Genomic DNA, 23,748 nt, shown 5'->3' with positions numbered 1-23,748 from the left:
TCCAAACTGATGAGACATTGGGTAGAGGAAAATGTAAAAATTTCACAGCAAAGAATAGTAACTTAAGAAACATTAAACTACTCTATTTAAAAGATGTTGTTTTATAGCAGATTTAAAACTAGACAATACTGTCATCTGGGTTATAAAAGATGGTAGTTTGTTCCACAATGTGGAACCCAAGTAACTGAAGGACTTCTTCCCATTTCCTTTAACCTTTGGTACAGAGAAAGCACCTTTGTTACTTAATCTGGTATTATAGGAATGGACAGAATTCTGGGGAATAAACTGGTCTGACAAGTAATCAGGAGATAAACCATTTTTGATCTTAAAGACATTGGAGAGCATTGTTTGCTCCACACATTTGTCAACTGGCAACCATTGCAAAGAAGTATAATGTTCCGGACTAATATGAGTTCTAGAATCAAGATTGAACACAAAACAGATCAATTTATTTTGGGTCACCTGAAGTTTATTCTTCCAAAACTGTGTAAGACCATTGTACCATATAGACCAAGCATAGTCAAAATGACACTGGATTAAGGACATTACAAGAAGTTTTTTGGTATGCTGGGTTAAATACTTGCTTTTACAATACAAAAACGTTAACCTAGAGTTAGATTTCTTTACAACAGACTGAGCCATATTGACAAATGATAAATTCTGGTCAATACTGGCCCCAAGATACTTGATAACTGTACAAATGTATGGCCCCATTAAAATTGACAACCATTTTTAGCAATGAATTTTTTTTTTTACAAAGAACATACTGGCGACAAAAGTTTGAGTTATACTCCATTGTGGTCTAGTTTGAGAACTTTTAATTTGTACCCAGAACATTCTGGAAGAAATTTCAGAAAACAGTAAAAGTTATATTCCACTAAAATTTTGAATCAGTTAATATATAACTTAACAGTAGAATAATATCAAAATAAAATGATCGCTTAAAACTTTTGGAAACCATTTTAGCACTCTACATTTATGATTTTTTCCCGCAGAATATGCCAATATGCCTTCTAAACTTTTAATCATTTATGTAGGATAAAGTTAACTTTGGTATATATGATCACTTTTAAGAATTTTGACTGTTTGTTACAAACGACACAATTTCTGTATAGATAAGAACAATAAGAGCACTTGCATTTAATAAAGATAAGTATCTTCAGCAAATAAACCAAAATCTCACTCAACCATCCCAGTTTACTGTCACCCACATTATAATGCTGAAACATGGTTCTGTCAATCATCAACGCATATTAATAGGAAAATATGCATACAACAATATGGAAATAAAAAAATTCTATCATGATAACAAATAAAATTCGATCTGGAAAATTGGGGCTTCTGTATGTGCATAAAGTGTCATCCCAGATTAGCCTGTGCAGTTCGCACAGGCTTATCAGGGATGACACTTTGCGCTAAAACTGGATTTTCCTTAAGAAGAGATTTTCTTTCAACAAAAAATATTATAAGAGCATAATGTGTCGTCCCTGATAAGCCAGTGCGGACTGCACTGGCTAATGTGAGTCGACATTTTAGGCACATGCATAAGCCCCCGTTACCCAGAGTGAGGCTCAAAACTATTGCACTCACACGGGAGGTGTGTATGTGCTGGAGACCGTCTCCCCAAACTGGACCTTGTGTGGATTCAGCTCTGGCAGCTCAGTAGTGTCCGAGTAGCCCCGAGAATGGCCAGGCAACACCTGCAGCATGCTCGGTGGGGCACTGGGAAATAGGCAGAGATAATGAACTCACACTGGGAAATAGGCAGAGATAATGAACTCACACTGGGAAATAGGCAGAGATAATGATCTCACACTGGGAAATAGGCAGAGATAATGAACTCACACTGGGAAATAGGCAGAGATAATGATCTCACACTGGGAAATAGGCAGAGATAATGAACTCACAATGGGAAATAGGCAGAAATAATGAACTCACACTGGGAAATAGGCAGAGATAATGAACCCACAATGGGAAATAGGCAGAGATAATGAACTCACACTGGGAAATAGGCAGAGTGATGATCTCACACTGGGAAATAGGCAGAGATAATGAACTCACAATGGGAAATAGGCAGAAATAATGAACTCACACTGGGAAATAGGCAGAGATAATGAACTCATACTGGGAAATAGGCAGAGATAATGATCTCACACTGGGAAATAGGCAGAGATAATGAACTCACAATGGGAAATAGGCAGAAATAATGAACTCACACTGGGAAATAGGCAGAGATAATGAACCCACAATGGGAAATAGGCAGAGATAATGAACTCACACTGGGAAATAGGCAGAGTGATGATCTCACACTGGGAAATAGGCAGAGATAATGAACTCACACTGGGAAATAGGCAGAGATAATGATCTCACACTGGGAAATAGGCAGAGATAATGAACTCACACTGGGAAATAGGCAGAGATAATGAACCCACAATGAGAAATAGGCAGAGATAATGAACTCACACTTCGAAATAGGTAGAGATAATGAACCCACAATTGAAAATAGGCAGAGATAATGAACTCACACTGGGAAATAGGCAGAGATAATGAACTTACACTAGGATGGGAAAATGTCAGTGTATCACTATATAATATTGGTGAAACAGATAGAGATAATAAACTAACATTGGGAAGTGCAAATGTCTTTGTATCAATATATAACATTGGTGAAATAGAGACAGAGATAGAGGATATTTGTTGGATTCGATGGAATATCGATTTTATTTCACAAGTGATCATATAAAACAGTGGTGCAGCCACGAGTGAAAATATATATTTTATATGATCACGAGTGAATTCAAATCTATATTCCATCGAATCTAATAAATTTTCTTTTTATTTTATGCTTTTTTTCAATGTTTATTTAAATTGTTAAAGAGTTAAACTGGATAATTTGGCTGGATTTATGACGTCATTTCGTCGAAAAAATGACGTCATTTCAAAGTAAAACAGTGAAAAATCTACTGTTTCAAACAGTCAAATACCAGTTTTATTTCACTGATATTTCTCTTTAATCCACCGGAAAACACAAAATCAATGAACTAACATTGGAAAGTGCTAATGTCTTTGTATGAATATATAAGATTGGGATCTAAAAGGAGACATTGTTAAAGACATGACCATAAGATTTTCAAACGTATCCTATAAACATCTGTTGCAAATTACATAAATAAGATTATTTAGCATTCATTAAATTCAGCTATGTTTTCTCAAGATAAGGGGTAAAAGCACCTGTAAATATGTAAATCCTGAATAATAGCGGTAGATTTTACTGATGAGCCTACTTTATCTACCTCAAAATCTTGTATTCAGTGCAGACTATCTGATCTAACAGATATAGATTTACAATAAAGAATCTTGGTATCCTAAATGATATAAAATGTAGTACTGTTGGGAAAAAATACAAAACATTTTCACTCAAAAATACCTTATGAATTGAAAACAAACACTGGATACCTAAATCTAGTAACTCAAAACAGATGACATCCAGTAGAAAAACACACAAAACATGTTAAAAATGAGGTATCTTTAATGTATTGAGAAGAATTAAGAAATATTTAACAACACAAAACAACAACATAACCAACATACCTGTCTCTATGTTTCCCCAACCTCCCACCATAGGACTTTGACCTGATGTGGGCCGGGTTAGAACCTATACCCAGCTTGTCCTTAAACACTGAGGCCTGCACAAAAAACAAAACAATGAGTTTTTTTAATTAAAGAATATTCAATCACATATGGCGCTGAAAATATAAACTTTAAAACAATTCAATGAACTGTTTAACAATCTTTTTTTTTCTATCAATAAATATGGCTGATTTTTTCTAAATTTTATTACAAAGCTAAATGTTTTCAAAGTTTGTTAAAAATTAATTGTGATTAAGAAATAATTCAAGAATAATAGGTATTAAATCACAAGTGCAAAGCACAAGTGATTTGAAACCACGCATCTAAACTTCCGGCCGTGGGTTATTCTACAACAAAATTTTGATTCTAACACAGTTTTTACTAAAGATTTATACAATGTTTCTTATTTTTCTTGTGTACTATTTTATATGAAGTTATGATTTGTTTACAGCGCGTGCTTTCAGTGTAGAAGCTCCGCCTATAATTATTGCAGAATAACCCATAGACGATTTTCTTCTTTGTTTATATGAAATTTGGCATGTGCCATGTTAGAATATTGCTTAATGTTAAATAACAAATCTATTGGGCATATGAAACAGTTTTCTTAAGAATCTTGATATCATCCTCGGTACATAGGTTTTGTAAGTATGAGGACAGGCTCAATACACAATAAACCAGAACAGACTTGAATGCAGATAAATAATAGTTGCATACAACTTAATTGATTCATGTTAAATGGCTAAATATCAATAACCCTTTTCCATTTCAATGTACAAAAGTGTAAGTGTAATTGTGTTACCCTTTCTCCCTGCTTCTTGATTCTGCTGAGCACCTCACGGCGGAAGTCATTGAAGATAATACCTTTCAGCTCCTCCAGCTTTCTGGTCTCAATGTCGATTGTTGAATGACTGGCACCCAGGGTCCTGTGATGAGGAAAGTTACTCTTAACAATCTGTATTGCTCAATATATATATATATATATATATATATATATATATATATATATATATATATATATATATATATATATATATATATATTAGCCTCGTTCTGTGAAAATAGGGTGTAAAACAAGAGATGTGTTTGTCAGAAACACAATGCCCCCTATTGCGCCGCTTTGAAGCCATAAATTTGACCTTGACCTTGAAGGATGACCTTGACCTTTCACCACTCAAAATTTGCAGCTCCATGAGATACACATGCATGCCAAATATCAAGTTGCTATCTTCAATATTGCAAAAGTTATGAAGAAGGTTAAAGTTTTGGTTAAGGTTTTTGAATTTGTCTTTTTGACCTTTGACCTTGAAGGATGACCTTGACCTTTCACCACTCAAAATGTGCAGCTCCATGAGATACACATGCATGTCAAATATCAAGTTGCTATCTTGAATATTGCAAAAGTTATGACCAAGGTTAAAGTTTTGGTTAAAGTTTGGGACACACACATACAATGACAGACAGGCCAAAAACAATATACCCCCTATCTTTCGATACGGGGGCATAAACACTAATGCATATCAGGGACGACACTTCCCACTTTCTAAACGGACATCCAGTCGAGTCGGAAAGCGTAGTCTCTAGTATAAGCCTATGCAGACTGCGCAGGCTAATCTGGGAAAACACTTTAAGAACAAGAATCAATATATTTATATCTTAACCCTTTGCATGCTGGGAAATTTGTCATCTGCTAAAATGTTGTCTGCTGAATTTCTAAAATTAGCATTTTCTTCGATTTTTTTCCAAAGAATACTCAGAATAGCAAACAGTTTGGATCCTGATGAGACGCCACGTTTTGTGGCGTCTCATCTGGATCCAAACTGTTTGCAAAGGCCTTTAAAATTCGGTTCCAGCGCTGAAAGGGTTAAACACAAAAATAGTAAGTGCATACATTTAAGATTTTTATCATAGTGACGTTTCAAATTTCTACATATATAATTCCTATGCACGTGATAAAAGGGGCTATATAATGCAAATGATAATAGGAAATGTATATAAGTGAAAATAACTTCCATATTTTTTTTATTTTTAAATAACCAAAAAAATTACTCACCATTGTAAAACAATACATCAAGACATTGTACTTACCTAAGATCCTGAACAATCTTTGCCTGGTCATTCATCTCTTTCTCCAGTAACCGCGCCCTCTTTTTGGGGTCAATGCTGGCATCATACACAAACTCTGGCAGTGAGTCACCAATAATGCTCGTCCTTCTGTGGGGCAGCTCAGTGGGAGGCTACATGAAGATACAACAAGGCTTTGTTGAATTAACGCTTTCGCACTCAGAGGCAAAGGGAAAATAGCTATGTGCAAACAGCATAAAACCAGAACAGCCTGCAAGTAACTCGCAGTCTGTTCAGATTTTATGCTGTTTGCTGCTCATCAGTATCTAAAGGTTGGAAATGAAGCTTTTAAAACAAATTTTTTAAATAAAATTCATTTTAATTAATAAATACTTACCTGTTATCTTATGCTTCTCCTTTCCAAGGGGAATTAACTCATCCAGAATTTTAACTGGGAATCCGCCACCTCAATACCGTAATACAGGCCAAGTTAAACATAGTACAATGCAACCTAGCCAAAAATCAGTAACCAACCCTCAATATTCTTTCAGTATATATACAAAAATATTAATCGAATAGCGGGGTGGGAGGTGGGACTTACCGATAACAGGTAAGTATTTAATAATTAAAATGAATTTTATTTAAAAAATTTGTTTTAATGTCATAAATACTGACCAGTTATCTCATGCTGATTTTGCAGCTGCGGTGGGAAGGTTCGTATATATTTTCCCAACACAGTAGAACCCATAAACAGGGTTATCAGCTAATGATAGCAAAACCCTAAACAAGGGTTATCAAGTAATCTTCGTTAAAACAGTATTAATTATGACTTCTCTGACAAAGTAATATGTCTATGTCGTAAAGAAGACACTACCGTTAGTGAAACCACAACAAGCCCAAACATATACAAATTGTATTGTTGGCACTTCAGAAAACGAAAATAAAAAGATGACAAAGGTGGTCGGATTCCTCCAGAAAACAGCTTTGAGCACGTCAAAAAGTGGGGTGTGATTAATATATGCCCACAAAACAGACAGAGCTCTTAATTCATGCGGTCAGATCCTAAAAAGGAACGAATCCTTAGATAGAGATAAGAGTAACTTTCCTTAGTCGAGGTCTAACCCAGAGAAATAGAAGCCGCAGACACATCTCCCCCCCCCCCCTTTTTAGGGAAATGAAGAGTGTCTTTTGAGAACCTCGAATGGACTTCCGACTAACACTGCTGAGATAGAACTTCAAAGCCCTGATTGCCCATAGAAGTTTATCCTCATCTTCATGACTACCAGTTTAAGAAAAACTTGAAGGTAGAAGCCATATAGAGGACTTGATATTAAGCAAGGCATCCTGGCTGACACAACAAAGTGAAGACGACATTAGAACCAACTGGAATTGGTCGTATTCAACAGAAAAAGCATGAATTTCACTTCTCCGTATGGTAAAAGCCATAATAAGAAGGAAAACCGTCTTAAAATTATATTAGAACTGTTAATAAGCCTGATTAAAAAGGTTTATAGGAAGCTCATTAAGCATCCCAACATGTAACACAAGTCAAAACCGCTTAAGAAGGTAAAGGAACGAAAAACATAGTGGGGACATTCCATAGTTTGGATCAGTTCCAAAATAGGTAAGACAGCACAGAGTTGCGATGACTTACACAAAACAAGGTATACAAAAGCATAATCTCTATCCTTTGATGAAGAAAAGAACAAATTTCTTATCATCAAGAAAAAGATGAGAAAAACCTCTATGTATCTAGCAGAGTGATTAAGGTAATAACTATGCTCTCGAATACCCAGTCAAAAAAGAATTTCCATAGAACCTTTATACAGTTCTGATGGAATTATCCTTGCACAAGTAACAAGGATTGAAACTCTAACAGAAAAACGTTCTTCTGTAGAAATAACTAAAAGTAAATAATGGCCAGACATGTAGTGGCACAGGTTTGGATCAGTAAAAATATGTCTCTCTGAGTTATGATATTTGACCTGTGAAGAAGTTTCCTGAAAATAATTGTACAGGAGACTTAAAAGGTCGTAGAACCGTAATCCCATGGTTCATTAAGTATATTGCATGAAATTATGGCAAAAACTCATTTATTGCAAAAACTCACCAAGAAGGCAAGATATTCCAGTTTATGTCAATGGACGAATGTATAACAATCGCACACCCTGCTGGATCAATTTCTGTGAACTGCATTATTGACGGTGTTCAGCATACCGGTATATGCTGCGATATATGATCGCATAACGCTAATTACTAGCGTTTGATGATAAACAACATTCTTCGATATACTATGTATCAATTTTTGTATGCCATGCACATTCACTGCCGTGCATGCGCAATTACATTATTTGAACCCAACAGAAAAATAATTCGACAGAAAGAACTGCAGGACAAAACGTCCAACAGGGCGTTGAGACGACCTGGTATGAGTAAGACGATAGAGAAAATGTGTTGTTCTTGCAAAGAACGAATAAGTTCCTGATTTCCAGATACAAGGAGTGATAATATGATCACCTCCGTGTCTGTAAGTAAACCACGACCGATGTGTGATAGTTGAAACCATCACAAAGGAATCGAGAAAATGTGTTGTAAATGAAAAACAGCTAAAAAGAATTTTTCGCTTTTCAAGATGTAGATGTGCAGGTGATATTCATTAGGATACCACATAATTGAGAAAATCAAGATACGTTGTTCTATGTGATCGTCCCTAACCTTCTATGCTCACATTTGTATAAGATGTAAGGAAGGTTGTGGTAGAATAAACTATATTCTTGCCAAGATAATCTTCTAGTCTAGACACCACTGAATAGTGGTAAATAATGACAAAAAGATGGAAATCTGTGTCATTGAATAATCCTGAGATTAATACAATTAACTTAAAAATAAAGCTGAAACGGACGTAAGAAAAGACGTCTCAGCAGAAAGACCGTTGACCGGACCGGTAAATACCGACCGGTGACCGGAACCATTTGTCAAGGATGGGTGGGCAAAGAAATCACGGTAAGCCGAACTTTCCCACTCCAAACACACTTGAAAATTGGTAGAATAGGACAGTGTTTAACACTTATAAGTTTATGACCTATCTACAGAATATAGCCTCTTCTTGAACCAATAACAGGCGCCTTTAAAATCCTGAATAATACAGGTCGTGAAGTCATCGATTTGCGAAGTACGGAAATATGATTGACAGTGGTACCTCCAGAATCGGAGGTGTGATGGCAGAAAAAGGTGAAAACCCTAGGAGTAACCTTAAGGGGGTCCACGCTTGCCGGTAGAATGCATAGAAGTCTTAAATTCTGACTTGATTAATCCATTTACTTCAAGACTCCTAACCGGGACGAATTCCGAAAGGAATACGACCAGTTATATGAAGACGGCCTGTTATGGCCAGAAGTGTAATAGAAGAATAACTTTAAGATGAGGTCCCTCCAGATCCTAGGATCTAAGATCTGAGGTCAATAGCTCCCAAGCCATCTACAAGACTGTAGCCGCTATGCGGTCAATCTGATAGGCAATCCTATGTATCAGAACTCTTGTTGATTCCAGTAGCTTGAAAATATGCACTGTCGTAGGAGCAATAGAAAAGCAGAAGTCAATACGAAATGTCGTCTTGCTAATCCTGCTAGCGTCATTAATGTGTCCCAACTGTTCCGTGACACTGACCGCGTAGTCTGTAGCCGACAGGTAAAGGCGGTTAAAACAATTCATCCTTCAGGTCTCGAACATAAATTAATAGAGGTCAAATAGTAATGTTCGACTTCAATGCTAGTCTCCGAGCCCACTTCAGCCGATCTATCTGCAAGACCAGTAGTCTGCATGTAGCCGGTTGAGATAGAAGTAGAAATAACAGATATAGGTATTTCATAATCTTCTAGTATTAGTAGGTCATAACCAGCACCAGAATGGATGGTCAGGAAAATCAACCATAGACCAAGTCAGCGGAGATGATTTGGTAACTGTCGCCAGTAGACCATCAGTATTGAAAAACACAAAAAGTCATGTAGATTGTTGAATCCATAAAATATAGTATTCAATACAATCATAGCCAGGGGTATACAACTAGGTAATGTAGACGATACAAGTGATACTAAAAAATTGACAGATGAAAACACAGTGGAATACCGGTAATTGGTAACTGGTGACCGAACCGGACCGGTCAATGGCCGGTAACTGTAGCCAGGTGAACAGACCAGTCATAATATGACCAGTGACGTTACCAGTTAAAGACCGAAAAATGGTGGAATCCATATGGTCTGATATCAATGTCAAGCACTGCTCGGAAAAGAAGATCGTGCCAAAAATCCAATCCGATGGCGATGAGACAACACTAAAGCAGACGACGAAGATTCATTCGACGACGAAGAAGAGGAGGAAGAATAGTCCGATGATGATAACGAAGAAGAGGAGGAAAAATAATCCGCTGATGATGAACGACTACTTATTCTGACCGGTGACCAGTGATCGGTGATATGACCGATGAATGTTGACCGATGTCGGTTGATCGGGACCGGTATAATATAACTGCGTCAGAATGGAAATATCTGGTGCAGAAGAATGACCATCCACAAAGTCATCTGATAATGTTAACCGGAAAATAAAGGTAGATTATCAGTATTAATAGGCTTAAGTGTCCTTGTAGTCATAGTGGAGAAAAGAACAGCTTATCCCGAAGCCTGAAAGTTAAAGGAACTAGTGTTTGTATACAAATACGGCTCGGTGACTGCAACATGTGTGGATGCCACAAGAAAAACCATCACACGTGGAATGGAGACATGATATTCCTAAAGGAATAAAATGGAGAACGTCGATATGACCAGTAGGTTCATTAACGCCTACGTGAGAAGTGGCGACATCCATATAACTGCGAAGCCGAAATATTGTTCGGCTAAGCTGGAAATATTGTCTTCTACAATATTGTCTCCGTGAGCATTGACGTGATCGCTTACGAGCGTATCAACGCCGAGAACTGCTCAATGAAGGAGAGGTATGTTCGATAACTATCCTGTTGTGCTCAATGACGTCCGATGATGTCTACGTGAAGGTTGACGACGTCCTCGTTTCCTGCGATGTCGAGATCTGGATCGGCTGCGCTGTCGAGATGTGGATCGGCTGCGATGAGACCGAGATCTTCTAGAATACCGTCTCCGTGAGTGACGATGTGATCGCTTACGAGAGCCGCGACGATGAGAACTGCTCGACGAAGAAGAGCGTGTCCGATGTCTACTCCTTGATGAAGAAGATGTATTCCACGACGAAAAGGAGAATAATCCAATGATGAAGACTGAGTTCTTCTTCTTGACCGGTGACTGGTGTTATCGGTCGCAGGCCTAACTGATGACTGTTGACCAGTGACCGGACCGGTGACTGGACCGGTGATCAATGACCGGACCGGTGACATGACCGGACCGATGACATGACCAGTGACAGGACCGGTGACATGACCGGTGACAGGACCAGTGATCAATGACCGGACCAGTGACATGACCGGACCGGTGACATAACCAGTGACTGGACTGGACCGGTGACATGACCGGTGACCGGCCGGTGACATGACCAGACCGGTGATCAATGACCGGACCGGACCGGTGACATGACCGGTGAACGGACCGGACCTGTGACCGGACCGGCCGGTCAGACGTCGATCAAAGGTCCGTGATCAACGTCCCCGGTGACGTACCGGTCATATCATGACCAGTGTTGTCACCGGATAATGACCCTATGGCGGATGCCTAATGGTCTGACATTGGTCGATGTCCTTGACCAATGCCATCGGGCAAAGACCGGCTGACGGGTGTCACCATATGGTCTGATGTTGACCGACTCTCAAGAGACTTAGCATAGTACGGTCGCCATCGTGCCCGATACCGGGTGACTGATGCTGCAACTATCATCCATGGTCTGCGAAGTCACCGGGTATTTATCCACTCTTGTTTCGGCGACATTCATGTAGTCGAATATATGAAAAACAAGAGCAAAACATATTCAACCATAAACTGGTCACAGAGCAGATTATCATACGGCACATAAAATCATTATTTGACCATAATGAAAATTATAATAATACTGCCGTAGATCATAAATTAAACAATAATTTAATTCAAAACAGATGAAAAATAAAATGACGATCAATTAGATTGTCATACGGAACGTTAAAATCATTATTGCACACAATGGCAAATAATAAACAATCTGTCAATAGAAGAACAAGCTTTGCACGATCTCGTAACACATTAGAAGAACATGCTTTGCACGTTCTAGCAATGTATTAGAAGAGCACGTATTGCACGTGGTCGTTCGCGCCTGAAAACACCCAGCATGGTAGAAATAAACCATCGTTCGATAAAAACAAGCATGGCTTACCTTTTACAAATGAAACAAAATCCATTAAATCCACACAAATTAATCCGAATGAGAAATAAAAAGATAAATAACACAATTTATCTATTCAAAACCCCAATCAACCAAGTGAAATAAATCGAAAAACAATATTTTAATTCAGAGCCGTAAAAGACACGTATATACCTGGTCGATCCGGAAAGAATATTCAGGGTTGGTAACCGATATTTGGCTAGGTTGCATTGCACTATGTTTAATCTGGCCTGTATTACGGTATTGAGGTGGCAGATTCCCAGTTAAAATTCCGGATGAGTTAATTACCCTTGGAAAGGAGATAACAGGTCAGTATTTATGACATTAAAATTGAATCTAGTAAAAAAGGTCTTTAATTAAATGTAACTTTCTAAGGGACTACAAATGTGTTAAAATATGTATCTAAGTGGTAAAGGGTAAACAAAAAATACAGCTTTAGGGGCCCAATACTTTCAATACAACATGGTCAATACTTTCAATACAACATAGTGTGCAACTGCAACAGGTGTGTTTCTAGACAATTTCAATGGGTTCCAGTTAAATGTGCATTTTAAGGGATGAGAAAAAATATTCAAATATTTGAAAACTGGGATAAATATAACAAAAGCACCGCATAACGGGTGCCAATGCTCAGCTGCGGGTACAGTTTCGAATAAATGAAAGCTTGTCAGATATTTAATTTTTTTATGGTCACAGTGACCTTGACCTTTGACCTAGTGACCCAAAAATGGGTGTGGCATGTAGAACTCATCAAAGTGCATCTACATATGAAGTTTCAAAATGGTAGGTGGAAGCACTTTGATTTTAGAGCAAAATGTCATGGTTTTTGCATGGCACGGGCAGCTGACGGCGGACGACACGACAAGCTGGCTATGACAATACCTTGGGTTTTCTCCGAAAACAGCCGAGCTAAAAACTAATTTTTATGCGATTCATTATTTGAACAAGATATATGTTGCATAAAAACACAAGTTGGTACAGCTACAAAGTCGCATTTGTTTGCTTACAGCTTTCATCAATTAATAAGAAAATAGTTTCGACATACAGGAAAGTATAATTGTTTTTGGCTAGTTAAGAGTCAGTCAGTTAGTTTCACGCTGTGATGAATGCTGTCCCGGCAAATAAAAAAGTAAATGAAGGCATGCAAAAATTTGATTACATTGTTAAACCTTATTTTATTCTTAAGCCAACAATGCTGACATGCTAATGTGAAAACAAAGCACAGCCATTCTATTCTGCAATAACGCTTTTCCAGTAATATGCTTTCCTGTTGATGTCATGAACATGAGCATGTACAGTTATATTATGCCGCCCATTTCTAGCAGAAAAACGATTTACTTAAAGTATATGTGCAATGCAATTCAAAATGAGAACTTTTATTAATGTTATGTGACCACTAAAATGAGGATAGACCTTCTGATTTGCCAATCATACACATCCATGAGTTGATATGACCACTTTGATGATATTTACATGAAACTATGGGAATACCATGTAATGGAAAGTTAACGACAATGGAAATGTGAGTTATGGTGGCTGTTTAGATTTGTGTTTTATAAATGTAAATGACACAATAACTTTTTGTATCTTTAAAATATTGGAATATATTTGAATAAAGTAAAATTAATATTAAAATATAATTTAGCTGTGGTTTGAGAAAACAGGGCTATATACATGAGCGTGAAGCATCATCCCAGATTAGCCTGTGCAGTCTGCACAGGCTAATCTAGGACATCACTCATTGCTTTTATGGAATTTTTTGTTTAAAGGCAGTCTGCACAGGCTAATCAGGGACGACACTTTCCGCTTTTATGGTATTTTTAGTTTGAAGGAAGTCCCTTCTTACCGAAAAATCAAGTTTAAGCGGAAATTGTCGTCCCTGATTTCAGACTGCACAGGCTAATCTGGGACGACACTTTACGCACAAGAATTAAGCCCAGTTTTGTCAGAACAAGACACAATTTAAGTATTTATTCCAATCTTGTTATTATACCTGATATTGATCACTAACATCCTCGAGTGACACATGGAGGCACTCATCTGGGTCCTCCAGCAGGAACTCTTCATCCTCCTCTCCCGTCAGAGATGTCAGCGTCTGGCCAAGGGCAGACAACCGCTTGCCGATGTTAGTATCAAGGTGGACGTCGATACCACGCATCTCCCATTTGATATTCAGTATCCATTTGGCGTTGCTGCCAGGATCTGCAGAAAGATTAACAGTCCTGCAGTTATCCAACAAATATGATGTCCTTATTGGCTTACAATCAAAACATGATACTGCAATTTGGGACATTTTTCATGATACTTATTATTTTTCATATTTAAATAATGCTTCACTCACAACCAAAGAAAATCTATTATTTGGTGGCACATGCAAGCAACAATAAAGATTGTTTAAACTTCCATAATAAATGTAAGATGTGATGATCAATAGAAAATAACTAACTTAAATTGATAATTATAATATTAATAAAATATTTTATTATAACATTAATATAATTTACTTTAATACTGTAGGAGATTTTGGAAAATTAAATAAATCTCTGTTGAAATTCATGCCTTATTATATCTGACATCTCCTATTTTTATTCAACATAGCCACAATCACGATATTTTTGAATGAACAAGAAAACAATACACCGAGTTTAGTGCTACCTGTTGAATGTGGGTTGGTTGTTCTGGAGCACACTTCATATGTCCCTTCCGGAACAACACAGGCGTTCATCACCAGATCTTGTGGGTCGACCCTCACTGGTTTCCAGTCATCCAGGGACGTCTCAAAATCTTCGGCTATCCGCACACAGAAACCTAAAGCAAGATGATTTTATCGTTTCAAAAGCCTTTATTTTGCAATGCCTGTTCTTAATGATGTTCAAATGGTTTGGTTGTTTAAATACAAATTTTGTGGAAAAACAACAACACAGATACCCAGGGTGAGAGCATGTGGTCGGGTAATGACAACTGCATTTGGCCAAACTATTATGTCTGCATTGCTTTTATGATGTCTACAAACATAACATGTTCAACTTGTTATGCAAACATCAAATGAATAGTGAAGGATGTTTGTGACTAAAAATGGCTTTGTTAAATAAGGCAAGGAACATAACTCCACTATTCATAAAGGAAAATGGGGTTTAATACATGTGCGTAAAGTGTCAACCCAGATTAGCCTGTGCAGTCTGCACAGGCTAATCAGAGATGACACTGAAGCTTTTATGGTATTTTTTATTTAAAGGAAGTCTTTTCTTAGCAAAATCCAGTCCAGACAAAAAGTGTTGTCTCAGATTACAGGCTTATCTAGGACAATACGTTATGCACATGCATTACACCTAATTTCCCTACAGTATGGCTCAAATATACCCTGTGAAATTGATGGTGGGTACAATGAAGAGCATTCTTCCAAGAGAAATTTTTTAAATACATTAACTCTTTCAGTGCGGGAACCGAATTTTGAAGGCCTTTGCAAACAGTTTGGATCCAGATGAGACGCCACAAACCGTGGCGTCTCATCTGGATCCAAACTGTTTGCTATTCTGATAATATTCTTTGAAAAAAAAATCGAAGAAAATGCTAAATTTAGAAATTCAACAGACGACATTTTAGCAGACAAAAAAATTCTCAGCATGCAAAGGGTTAAATATTGTGTGATGTTATATCTAAACCCTTTCCCACTCAGATACACACTTTGACACGTTTGTAACCATAAGGTACTGATTTTAGGCTGGTTGCAAATTGCCATTTCACTTTGCTTCTGTGTAAGAAGTGTTAAGGAAGTAATAACCTGTGAACTTTCCCTTGCTGACCAAAGAGCCAGAACTGCATGCACATATCTGGGTGCTCTCGATGGTGAGAACCACAGCAGCCCCGGGCTCATTGTCTGTCAGACGACTTGGTACCTGGGACAGACACAGTGCATAATGGACATCTCATTGATATTACAGACAATAGCTTAACATATTCAAGTATGAACAAGAGCTGTCTCCATAGGATGACATATGCCACCGATAAACGCTTTGATAAAGGTTATGATCATTTTTCAAAACCTAAACGCATTTTTCGAAACCTTAACGCTGACCCTAAATTCAAGGTCAAGGTCAAAGGAGGCAAAATTTGTGTGCATATGGAAAGGCCATGTCCATATACACATGCGTACCAAATATGAATGTTACATCTGAAGGGACATACAAGTTATGAGCATTTTTCGAAACCTAAATGCAAAGTGTGACGGACAGACAGACAGACAGACAGTGCGATCACTATATGCCCTCCTTCGGGGGCATGAAAAGTGTGCAATGTCAGTATTCCACAAACTTAAATTGTAAACCAATCATATAATCAGATAATTCAATGTGTTTTTTTATTGTTGAACAAATAATTACATTTTAACAATCCAGGCGACAGTTCCTTAGATTTTGTGTTCTAAAACAGATAACCACATTTTCTATTTTTTCTCAGGTGTATGCAACATTTTCACACAAAAACAGAAAGAGTCTCCATTTTTGGGTGTGAAAGCAGAACAGATGTAAAGTGTTGAGTACACTCACAAATGGCGTGATGGGCAGACACAGCCCGATGTCATCGACCGTGAGTTGCAGGAACAGTGTGCTCAGTGTCTGCTGGGAGGCGGGGCTTATCTGGGGCAGCCTGTCAATAACCTGGCGTGTCGCCGTCTGCACCTCCTTGTTCAGCGCCAGACGCTGCTCCGTCCAGTACTCGTAGGCATTCTTGTAGTTCAGCCACACAAGGACCGCTACAACAGTGTTGGAGGTGATTGGTAAACATAACAAGTATAGATGGAAGCGGCAAGAATCTGAATTAGGATCTAAGTGCCTTTAATTACTTAAATTAATTTTCATTTGAAGGTGATTGGTTTTCTGTTCTTTTATATGTAAATAGTCATTTAATGCTATAAACTGTAAAATGATGTAAAGCAAATGATGCACATATAATTTTAATATAGGCCAAATACATAAATGATCAATTTAAGATATATGACACTAGTTTCCTTTTATTGAAAATGGTGAAGTTGAACGGGATAACGAACACAGTAACTGAGCACACTTTATTTGAAGCTAAATGACACAGAATAGATAGTCATGTTTTAGAACAACACAACAGAGAAAACTGAAAATCGAGTGATATATCTACACATTCTCACCCTTATCAAAAGCCAGTGGCTGTGCAAGAACTATGGGCCTGGCCATGTTGATAAGCAACGCCTCCTGGTCCTTGGATACACCAGGTATCATCTCATCCTGAAACAAGAGTTGTATGTTAAACATGTATGCCCACCAAGTTGCAGCATAGTTATCCATGTTACCTTAACCTTTCATTTCTTGATTTTAAAATTATTGGGGACATACTTCATCAAGACTGACTAGCATGCTGGTGTATATAATCCTGTACATGGTATGGAATGTTTTTCATGTTACAAACCAATGTGGCCTGTATCTTCGACCTTTTGACCTCAAAATTCAATAGCCATCTTTATTTTCTCTAAAGTAACCATCTTACCAATAAAGATGATCAAAGTTCAAAGCATTCACTATATTATGTGTGGAAAATGTATTTAATGATACAAGCACCTGCAAACTTAATCTTTGACTTGATTACCTCAAAGTTAAAGGCGTAATGGCGTTTAAAAATGAGATAATCCAGTATAGTGAGGTCAATTAAAAATGTTAACATCTTGTACATATCTTTAATCACAAGTAGAAAGTCACCCATGACTGTTTGGGGTGTTCAATCTGGAAAATCTCTTAGTCTGGAACCATAACAAAATGAAAATATTTTGTTGTCGTTTAAAACAAGCACAAAATGGAAACGTTTATGTGTTACCTGGAGTGCATTTCTGACAGAGATCTTCGTTTTGAAGTAGGCCATGGTTTGAAACTCCGGGTCAGCCTCCTCAAACAGTGGGTTCTATAATCACATAGAGTCACTCAGACATTGTCTTACACCCTGGAAATGTGTTTCCAGATTTAATGTGAAACAGTAGAAATGTAAACATACCTGTGATATTTCACTTCTTCATTACAAAAATGCATGTATGCAGTGCCTATGTACAATCTAAGTATGCTTTCTTGAAAGCAACAACAGCTAAAATATGATATATTTTACCAATTCACATGTACATTTTTTAGATATGGGCCGTGCTCCGTGAAAAAGGGGTTTAATGCATGTGCATAAAGTGTCATCCCAGATTAGCCTGAGCACAGGCTAATTAGGGACGACACTTTCCGCTTTTACCTGTCTATATTGTTGTAGGATTTTCTGGCAATCATGCAAACTAATATCAGTTGAAGTGAAACAATGACATAAGTGTCTACTACCTTGATTAGTTGTCCCAGGGACAGACTGAGATCCACCTGTGCCTTAATGAACACCTTCTGGTTGTCATCATTCACTGAAATACAAAAAACAAATAATAGAAAGCCATGCAAATGCATGCTCTGTATATATCAAACATTGTATTGTAAATACATTACAATCTAGCACAGGGACAGTTTTACACTTTAAACGCCTCTGCACAATGCAGAGCTCCAGGTAAGATGCATATCTGCTTATTAAAGCATTTGAAAATATATAAAAAAAACTAGTGTTTTTCCCAGGAGGGCAAAGGGGCATGGCGCATTACTTTCAAAAAGGGCATTTTAGCGCGCAGTTTAGGAAAAAAAGGGCAAAAACATTCCCTGAATACATGTACCTGAATTGCGGGGAAACATGTAATCGCATCAGAAGCAGTTGGGGAAAAAATAACAAGCACATTTAATGGTAATAGATGTATTTAAATTACTATGATTTATATTAATATATTTACCTTGCAATGTACATTTAAGTTCCATGCTGTTTCAATAAACTGTACAGCACGACAAACATAATATAGCAATATATGCATATGAATCTGATTATACACAGATCGACTAACATATAAATGAAACCATGTTTGTCTTATCCCATTTTCTAACAATAATCTTGACAGATGTTTAAAATAACATGGCGAGTAAATTGATCGCTAACAATATGCAAACACTCGTTTCCGTGATATACATCCACCGAGTAGATTACAAATAAATAAATAATGTTGTTGCTATCTAAAACATTTTTATGCATCGTTGATTATCACAGACATTTCATTAATTACTTCTTAATTTATAATCTCCATCGTTAATTTGATCCTTTACGATGTTATTTGCCATTTTTGCCGAGTCACAATTTAATTCTGTATAGTCCGCCATTTTGATAAAATGTCAAATGATGTAAGCATAGCAACGTTAAATCGTATACGCGATTCGCATTTTGTTAAATTAGTATATTAAGTAATTATTTCAATAATTAGATCTAATTATCTTAAATACGAAAACGATAAAGAATAAATTTGTTTGTGATTTTAAATGTAATTTTGCGTAAAAATATATGTTTTGATATAACTGAATAATGCATGCAATGCACAATTGCCACGAGAATAACATCAAGTTTTTCATCAAAAGTCTCCGAAGTAATGATTTTATCGTGGAGGAGTACACATTGCCGACCGAAAAGTGCGCTTGGTATAACAAAACCTCCGGCATTATCGACTGACACAGGGTTATTCACGCATGACTAATTCACAGCTTTGGAGTAGTCAGTAAGACCTACCTATAAATCGAGCACTATTATAGATTAAATCTACTCGATTAATATAGTCGATTAGACGTTGACGTCTCTCGAGTAAATCAAGCACAGTCAGAGCGTCACAGACTATCAAGGAAGCTGATTTTGCGGACCAAGTTAGATCGTAAGGCAAAAGTTAGATCGTAAGGCAATAAAGACGTTATCGATAAGGGAGCGTGGCGAAATTTGCCTTTGAAAAGAAGGGCGCGTTGCGAAATTTGCCTTTGAAAAGGGCAGAGTGGCGATCCGGGAGGGTGGCGTGGCTTTTCGCCACGCTTAAATGGCCTGGGAAAAACACTAAAAACGCATAAAAAAATCAGCCACGAATGTAACATTTTGCAATACAAATGTAGGCACTTATTTTTAATCGATTAAAGTGCATTACCAGTTTTACCAATAATCCAGTTGAGTTTTTAGTGTAAGTTAACCTTTGAATCAAAAGTAAGTCAATCAAAAGAAGCCTTTGGCATCTTTATTTAAGATGTAATCAAACTTTGATAAATTATTTAAAACTAACCTGTGGTGCAGTGTGCAGTGTCAGTAGCCATCTGTAAACTAACCTGTGGTGCAGTGTGCAGTGTCAGTAGCCATCTGTACACGGTTAGAGATCTCAAACTAACCTGTGGTGCAGTGTGCAGTGTCAGTAGCCATCTGTACACGGTTGGAGATCTCAACTAACCTGTGGTGCAGTGTGCAGTGTCAGTAGCCATCTGTACACGGTTGGAGATCTCAACTAACCTGTGGTGCAGTGTGCAGTGTCAGTAGCCATCTGTACACGGTTGGAGATAACTAACCTGTGGTGCAATGTGCAGTGTCAGTAGCCATCTGTACACGGTTTGAGATCTCAAGATCTATGGCCTCTGTCTCCAGCCTCACGGCACTGGCTGTCGGGGTCGTCGCCGTGATCTGGATACCCTGGCAACGAGACACACCCACCTCTCACCACATACTGTGACACCCTTACATACAACTTAAGTCCAGATGCTGTACTTACAGAAGTTAACAGGTATGTGATGCTGGAACCACCTCAGGGGGAGAAAATAGGGTTCAGCACAACTCATCACATTTAAATAAATCTTACAAAGTAAAGAACAACAAGTATATGTAAAACTATATTGGTATTCAAAGGGAAGAGACAGGCTCAAAGAGAGTGAAATCACACCCCTTAAACTAACACTGTAGAATATTATTTATTTTTCTCTGTGACATCTTTTCTCATGTTGGTGTACATTGAAAACAGCAACACAGAATAAGTTTTAACCCCAATAACCATTGAGTGTACATTAAATCCTATAATTTCGAAGTAATCATACACTATTATAAATATACAACTGCTTTTGAACGAAACACTTCTATATTTCAGGACACGGTGTTATGACAGATGATCTGGTGAAGTACCTACTGTCTTCTTTTGTTAGTTGAATGGATTGGTGTGGATTCATGGCCATTTAGCTATACCTTCTATGTTAAGTCATATTGGTTAGTCAAATTGGTTTCATAATCAAACTGTTCAATGACTTGCATTTGAAATGTTAGTTTATTAGTCCTTTAAGCTACAAAATGACAGTTTAACAAAATTATCAGTAAAAAAAAACGTGTTGAATAAAAATATCAGATAAGCTCCATCTCCCTATCCATATGACAATTACTCATTCTGAATGCCAGTCTTTACCTTTAGCCTGAAGTGGAAGGAGTACAGGATCTGTGACTTCTGTACACTGGCCACAGATTGGTTTTCTGTGTCAGACCAGATGGGAACCGGTCTATCTGAACCAGACACCTTCTGCAACAGCTCATTGACCTCCTGGAAAACATATGAGCCACAGTCTGGGAAAAGGGGGCTTAATGCATGTGCGATAAAGTGTTGTCACAGGCATGTGTGATGGTGTTGTCACAGGCATGTGTGATAAAGTGTTGTCACAGGCATGTGCCATAAAGTGTTGTCACAGGCATGTGTGATAAAGTGTTGTCACAGGCATGTGCGATAAAGTGTTGTCACAGGCATGTGTGATAAAGTGTTGTCACAGGCATGTGCAATAAAGTGTTGTCACAGGCATGTGCCATAAAGTGTTGTCACAGGCATGTGTGATGGTGTTGTCACAGGCATGTGTGATAAAGTGTTGTCACAGGCATGTGCCATAAAGTGTTGTCACAGGCATGTGCCATAAAGTGTTGTCACAGGCATGTGCGATAAAGTGTTGTCACAGGCATGTGTGATAAAGTGTTGTCACAGGCATGTGTGATGGTGTTGTCACAGGCATGTGTGATAAAGTGTTGTCACAGGCATGTGCGATAAAGTGTTGTCACAGGCATGTGTAATAAAGTGTTGTCACAGGCATGTGTGATGGTGTTGTCACAGGCATGTGTGATAAAGTGTTGTCACAGGCATGTGCCATAAAGTGTTGTCACAGGCATGTGCCATAAAGTGTTGTCACAGGCATGTGCGATAAAGTGTTGTCACAGGCATGTGTGATAAAGTGTTGTCACAGGCATGTGCAATAAAGTGTTGTCACAGGCATGTGTGATAAAGTGTTGTCACAGGCATGTGCAATAAAGTGTTTCACAGGCATGTGTGATAAAGTGTTGTCACAGGCATGTGTGATAAAGTGTTGTCACAGGCATGTGTAATAAAGTGTTGTCACAGGCATGTGCGATAAAGTGTTGTCACAGGCATGTGCGATAAAGTGTTGTCACAGGCATGTGCAATAAAGTGTTTCACAGGCATGTGTGATAAAGTGTTGTCACAGGCATGTGCAATAAAGTGTTGTCACAGGCATGTGTGATAAAGTGTTGTCACAGGCATGTGTGATAAAGTGTTGTCACAGGCATGTGTAATAAAGTGTTGTCACAGGCATGTGCCATAAAGTGTTGTCACAGGCATGTGCCATAAAGTGTTGTCACAGGCATGTGCGATAAAGTGTTGTCACAGGCATGTGCGATAAAGTGTTGTCACAGGCATGTGCGATAAAGTGTTGTCACAGGCATGTGCAATAAAGTGTTGTCACAGGCATGTGCCATAAAGTGTTGTCACAGGCATGTGCGATAAAGTGTTGTCACAGGCATGTATGATAAAGTGTTTCACAGGCATGTGTGATAAAGTGTTGTCACAGGCATGTGCGGTAAAGTGTTTCACAGGCATGTGTGATAAAGTGTTTCACAGGCATGTGTGATAAAGTGTTGTCACAGGCATGTGCAATAAAGTGTTTCACAGGCATGTGCGATAAAGTGTTGTCACAGGCATGTGCGATAAAGTGTTGTCACAGGCATGTGCGATAAAGTGTTGTCACAGGCATGTGCGATAAAGTGTTGTCACAGGCATGTGCGATAAAGTGTTGTCACAGGCATGTGCGATAAAGTGTTGTCACAGGCATGTGCCATAAAGTGTTGTCACAGGCATGTGCGATAAAGTGTTTCACAGGCATGTGTGATAGTGTTGTCACAGGCATGTGCGATAAAGTGTTGTCACAGGCATGTGCGGTAAAGTGTTTCACAGGCATGTGTGATAAAGTGTTGTCACAGGCATGTGCGATAAAGTGTTGTCACAGGCATGTGCGGTAAAGTGTTGTCACAGGCATGTGTGATAAAGTGTTGTCACAGGCATGTGCGATAAAGTGTTGTCACAGGCATGTGCGATAAAGTGTTGTCACAGGCATGTGCGATAAAGTGTTGTCACAGGCATGTGCGATAAAGTGTTGTCACAGGCATGTATGATAAAGTGTTGTCACAGGCATGTGCGATAAAGTGTTGTCACAGGCATGTGCGATAAAGTGTTGTCGCAGGCATGTGCGATAAAGTGTTGTCACAGGCATGTGCGATAAAGTGTTGTCACAGGCACGTGTGATAGTGTTGTCACAGGCATGTATGATAAAGTGTTGTCACAGGCATGTGCGATAAAGTGTTGTCACATGCATGTGCGATAAAGTGTTGTCCCAGGCATGTGCAATAAAGTGTTGTCACAGGCATGTGTGATAAAGTGTTGTCACAGGCATGTGCGATAAAGTGTTGTCACAGGCATGTATGATAAAGTGTTGT

At 38.2% G+C, this 23,748-nt stretch overlaps 1 protein-coding gene across 1 annotated transcript in view; it reads right to left on the bottom strand.

Moving 5' to 3' along the window:
* Positions 1-23,748, bottom strand: part of LOC127877959 (transmembrane protein KIAA1109 homolog) — a 151,506-nt gene that overhangs the window by 49,262 nt on the left and 78,496 nt on the right. The window contains exons 43-55 of the mRNA XM_052424284.1: positions 21,389-21,520; positions 20,511-20,631; positions 18,396-18,469; positions 17,902-17,985; positions 17,222-17,318; positions 16,608-16,813; positions 15,845-15,959; positions 14,719-14,871; positions 14,057-14,265; positions 5,716-5,864; positions 4,430-4,553; positions 3,592-3,686; positions 1,591-1,722 (exon numbers count right to left, since the gene is read on the bottom strand). Of these exons, the coding sequence (XP_052280244.1) occupies positions 1,591-1,722; positions 3,592-3,686; positions 4,430-4,553; positions 5,716-5,864; positions 14,057-14,265; positions 14,719-14,871; positions 15,845-15,959; positions 16,608-16,813; positions 17,222-17,318; positions 17,902-17,985; positions 18,396-18,469; positions 20,511-20,631; positions 21,389-21,520 (1,691 nt within the window). The remainder of the gene's footprint in view (positions 1-1,590; positions 1,723-3,591; positions 3,687-4,429; positions 4,554-5,715; positions 5,865-14,056; positions 14,266-14,718; positions 14,872-15,844; positions 15,960-16,607; positions 16,814-17,221; positions 17,319-17,901; positions 17,986-18,395; positions 18,470-20,510; positions 20,632-21,388; positions 21,521-23,748) is intronic.

The sequence above is a fragment of the Dreissena polymorpha genome, chromosome 4 (assembly GCF_020536995.1).
Source record: "Dreissena polymorpha isolate Duluth1 chromosome 4, UMN_Dpol_1.0, whole genome shotgun sequence".
NCBI classification, from domain to species: domain Eukaryota; kingdom Metazoa; phylum Mollusca; class Bivalvia; order Myida; family Dreissenidae; genus Dreissena; species Dreissena polymorpha.
Note: the sequence above shows the minus strand (reverse complement) of the source record. Positions and strands in the feature narration are given on the sequence as shown.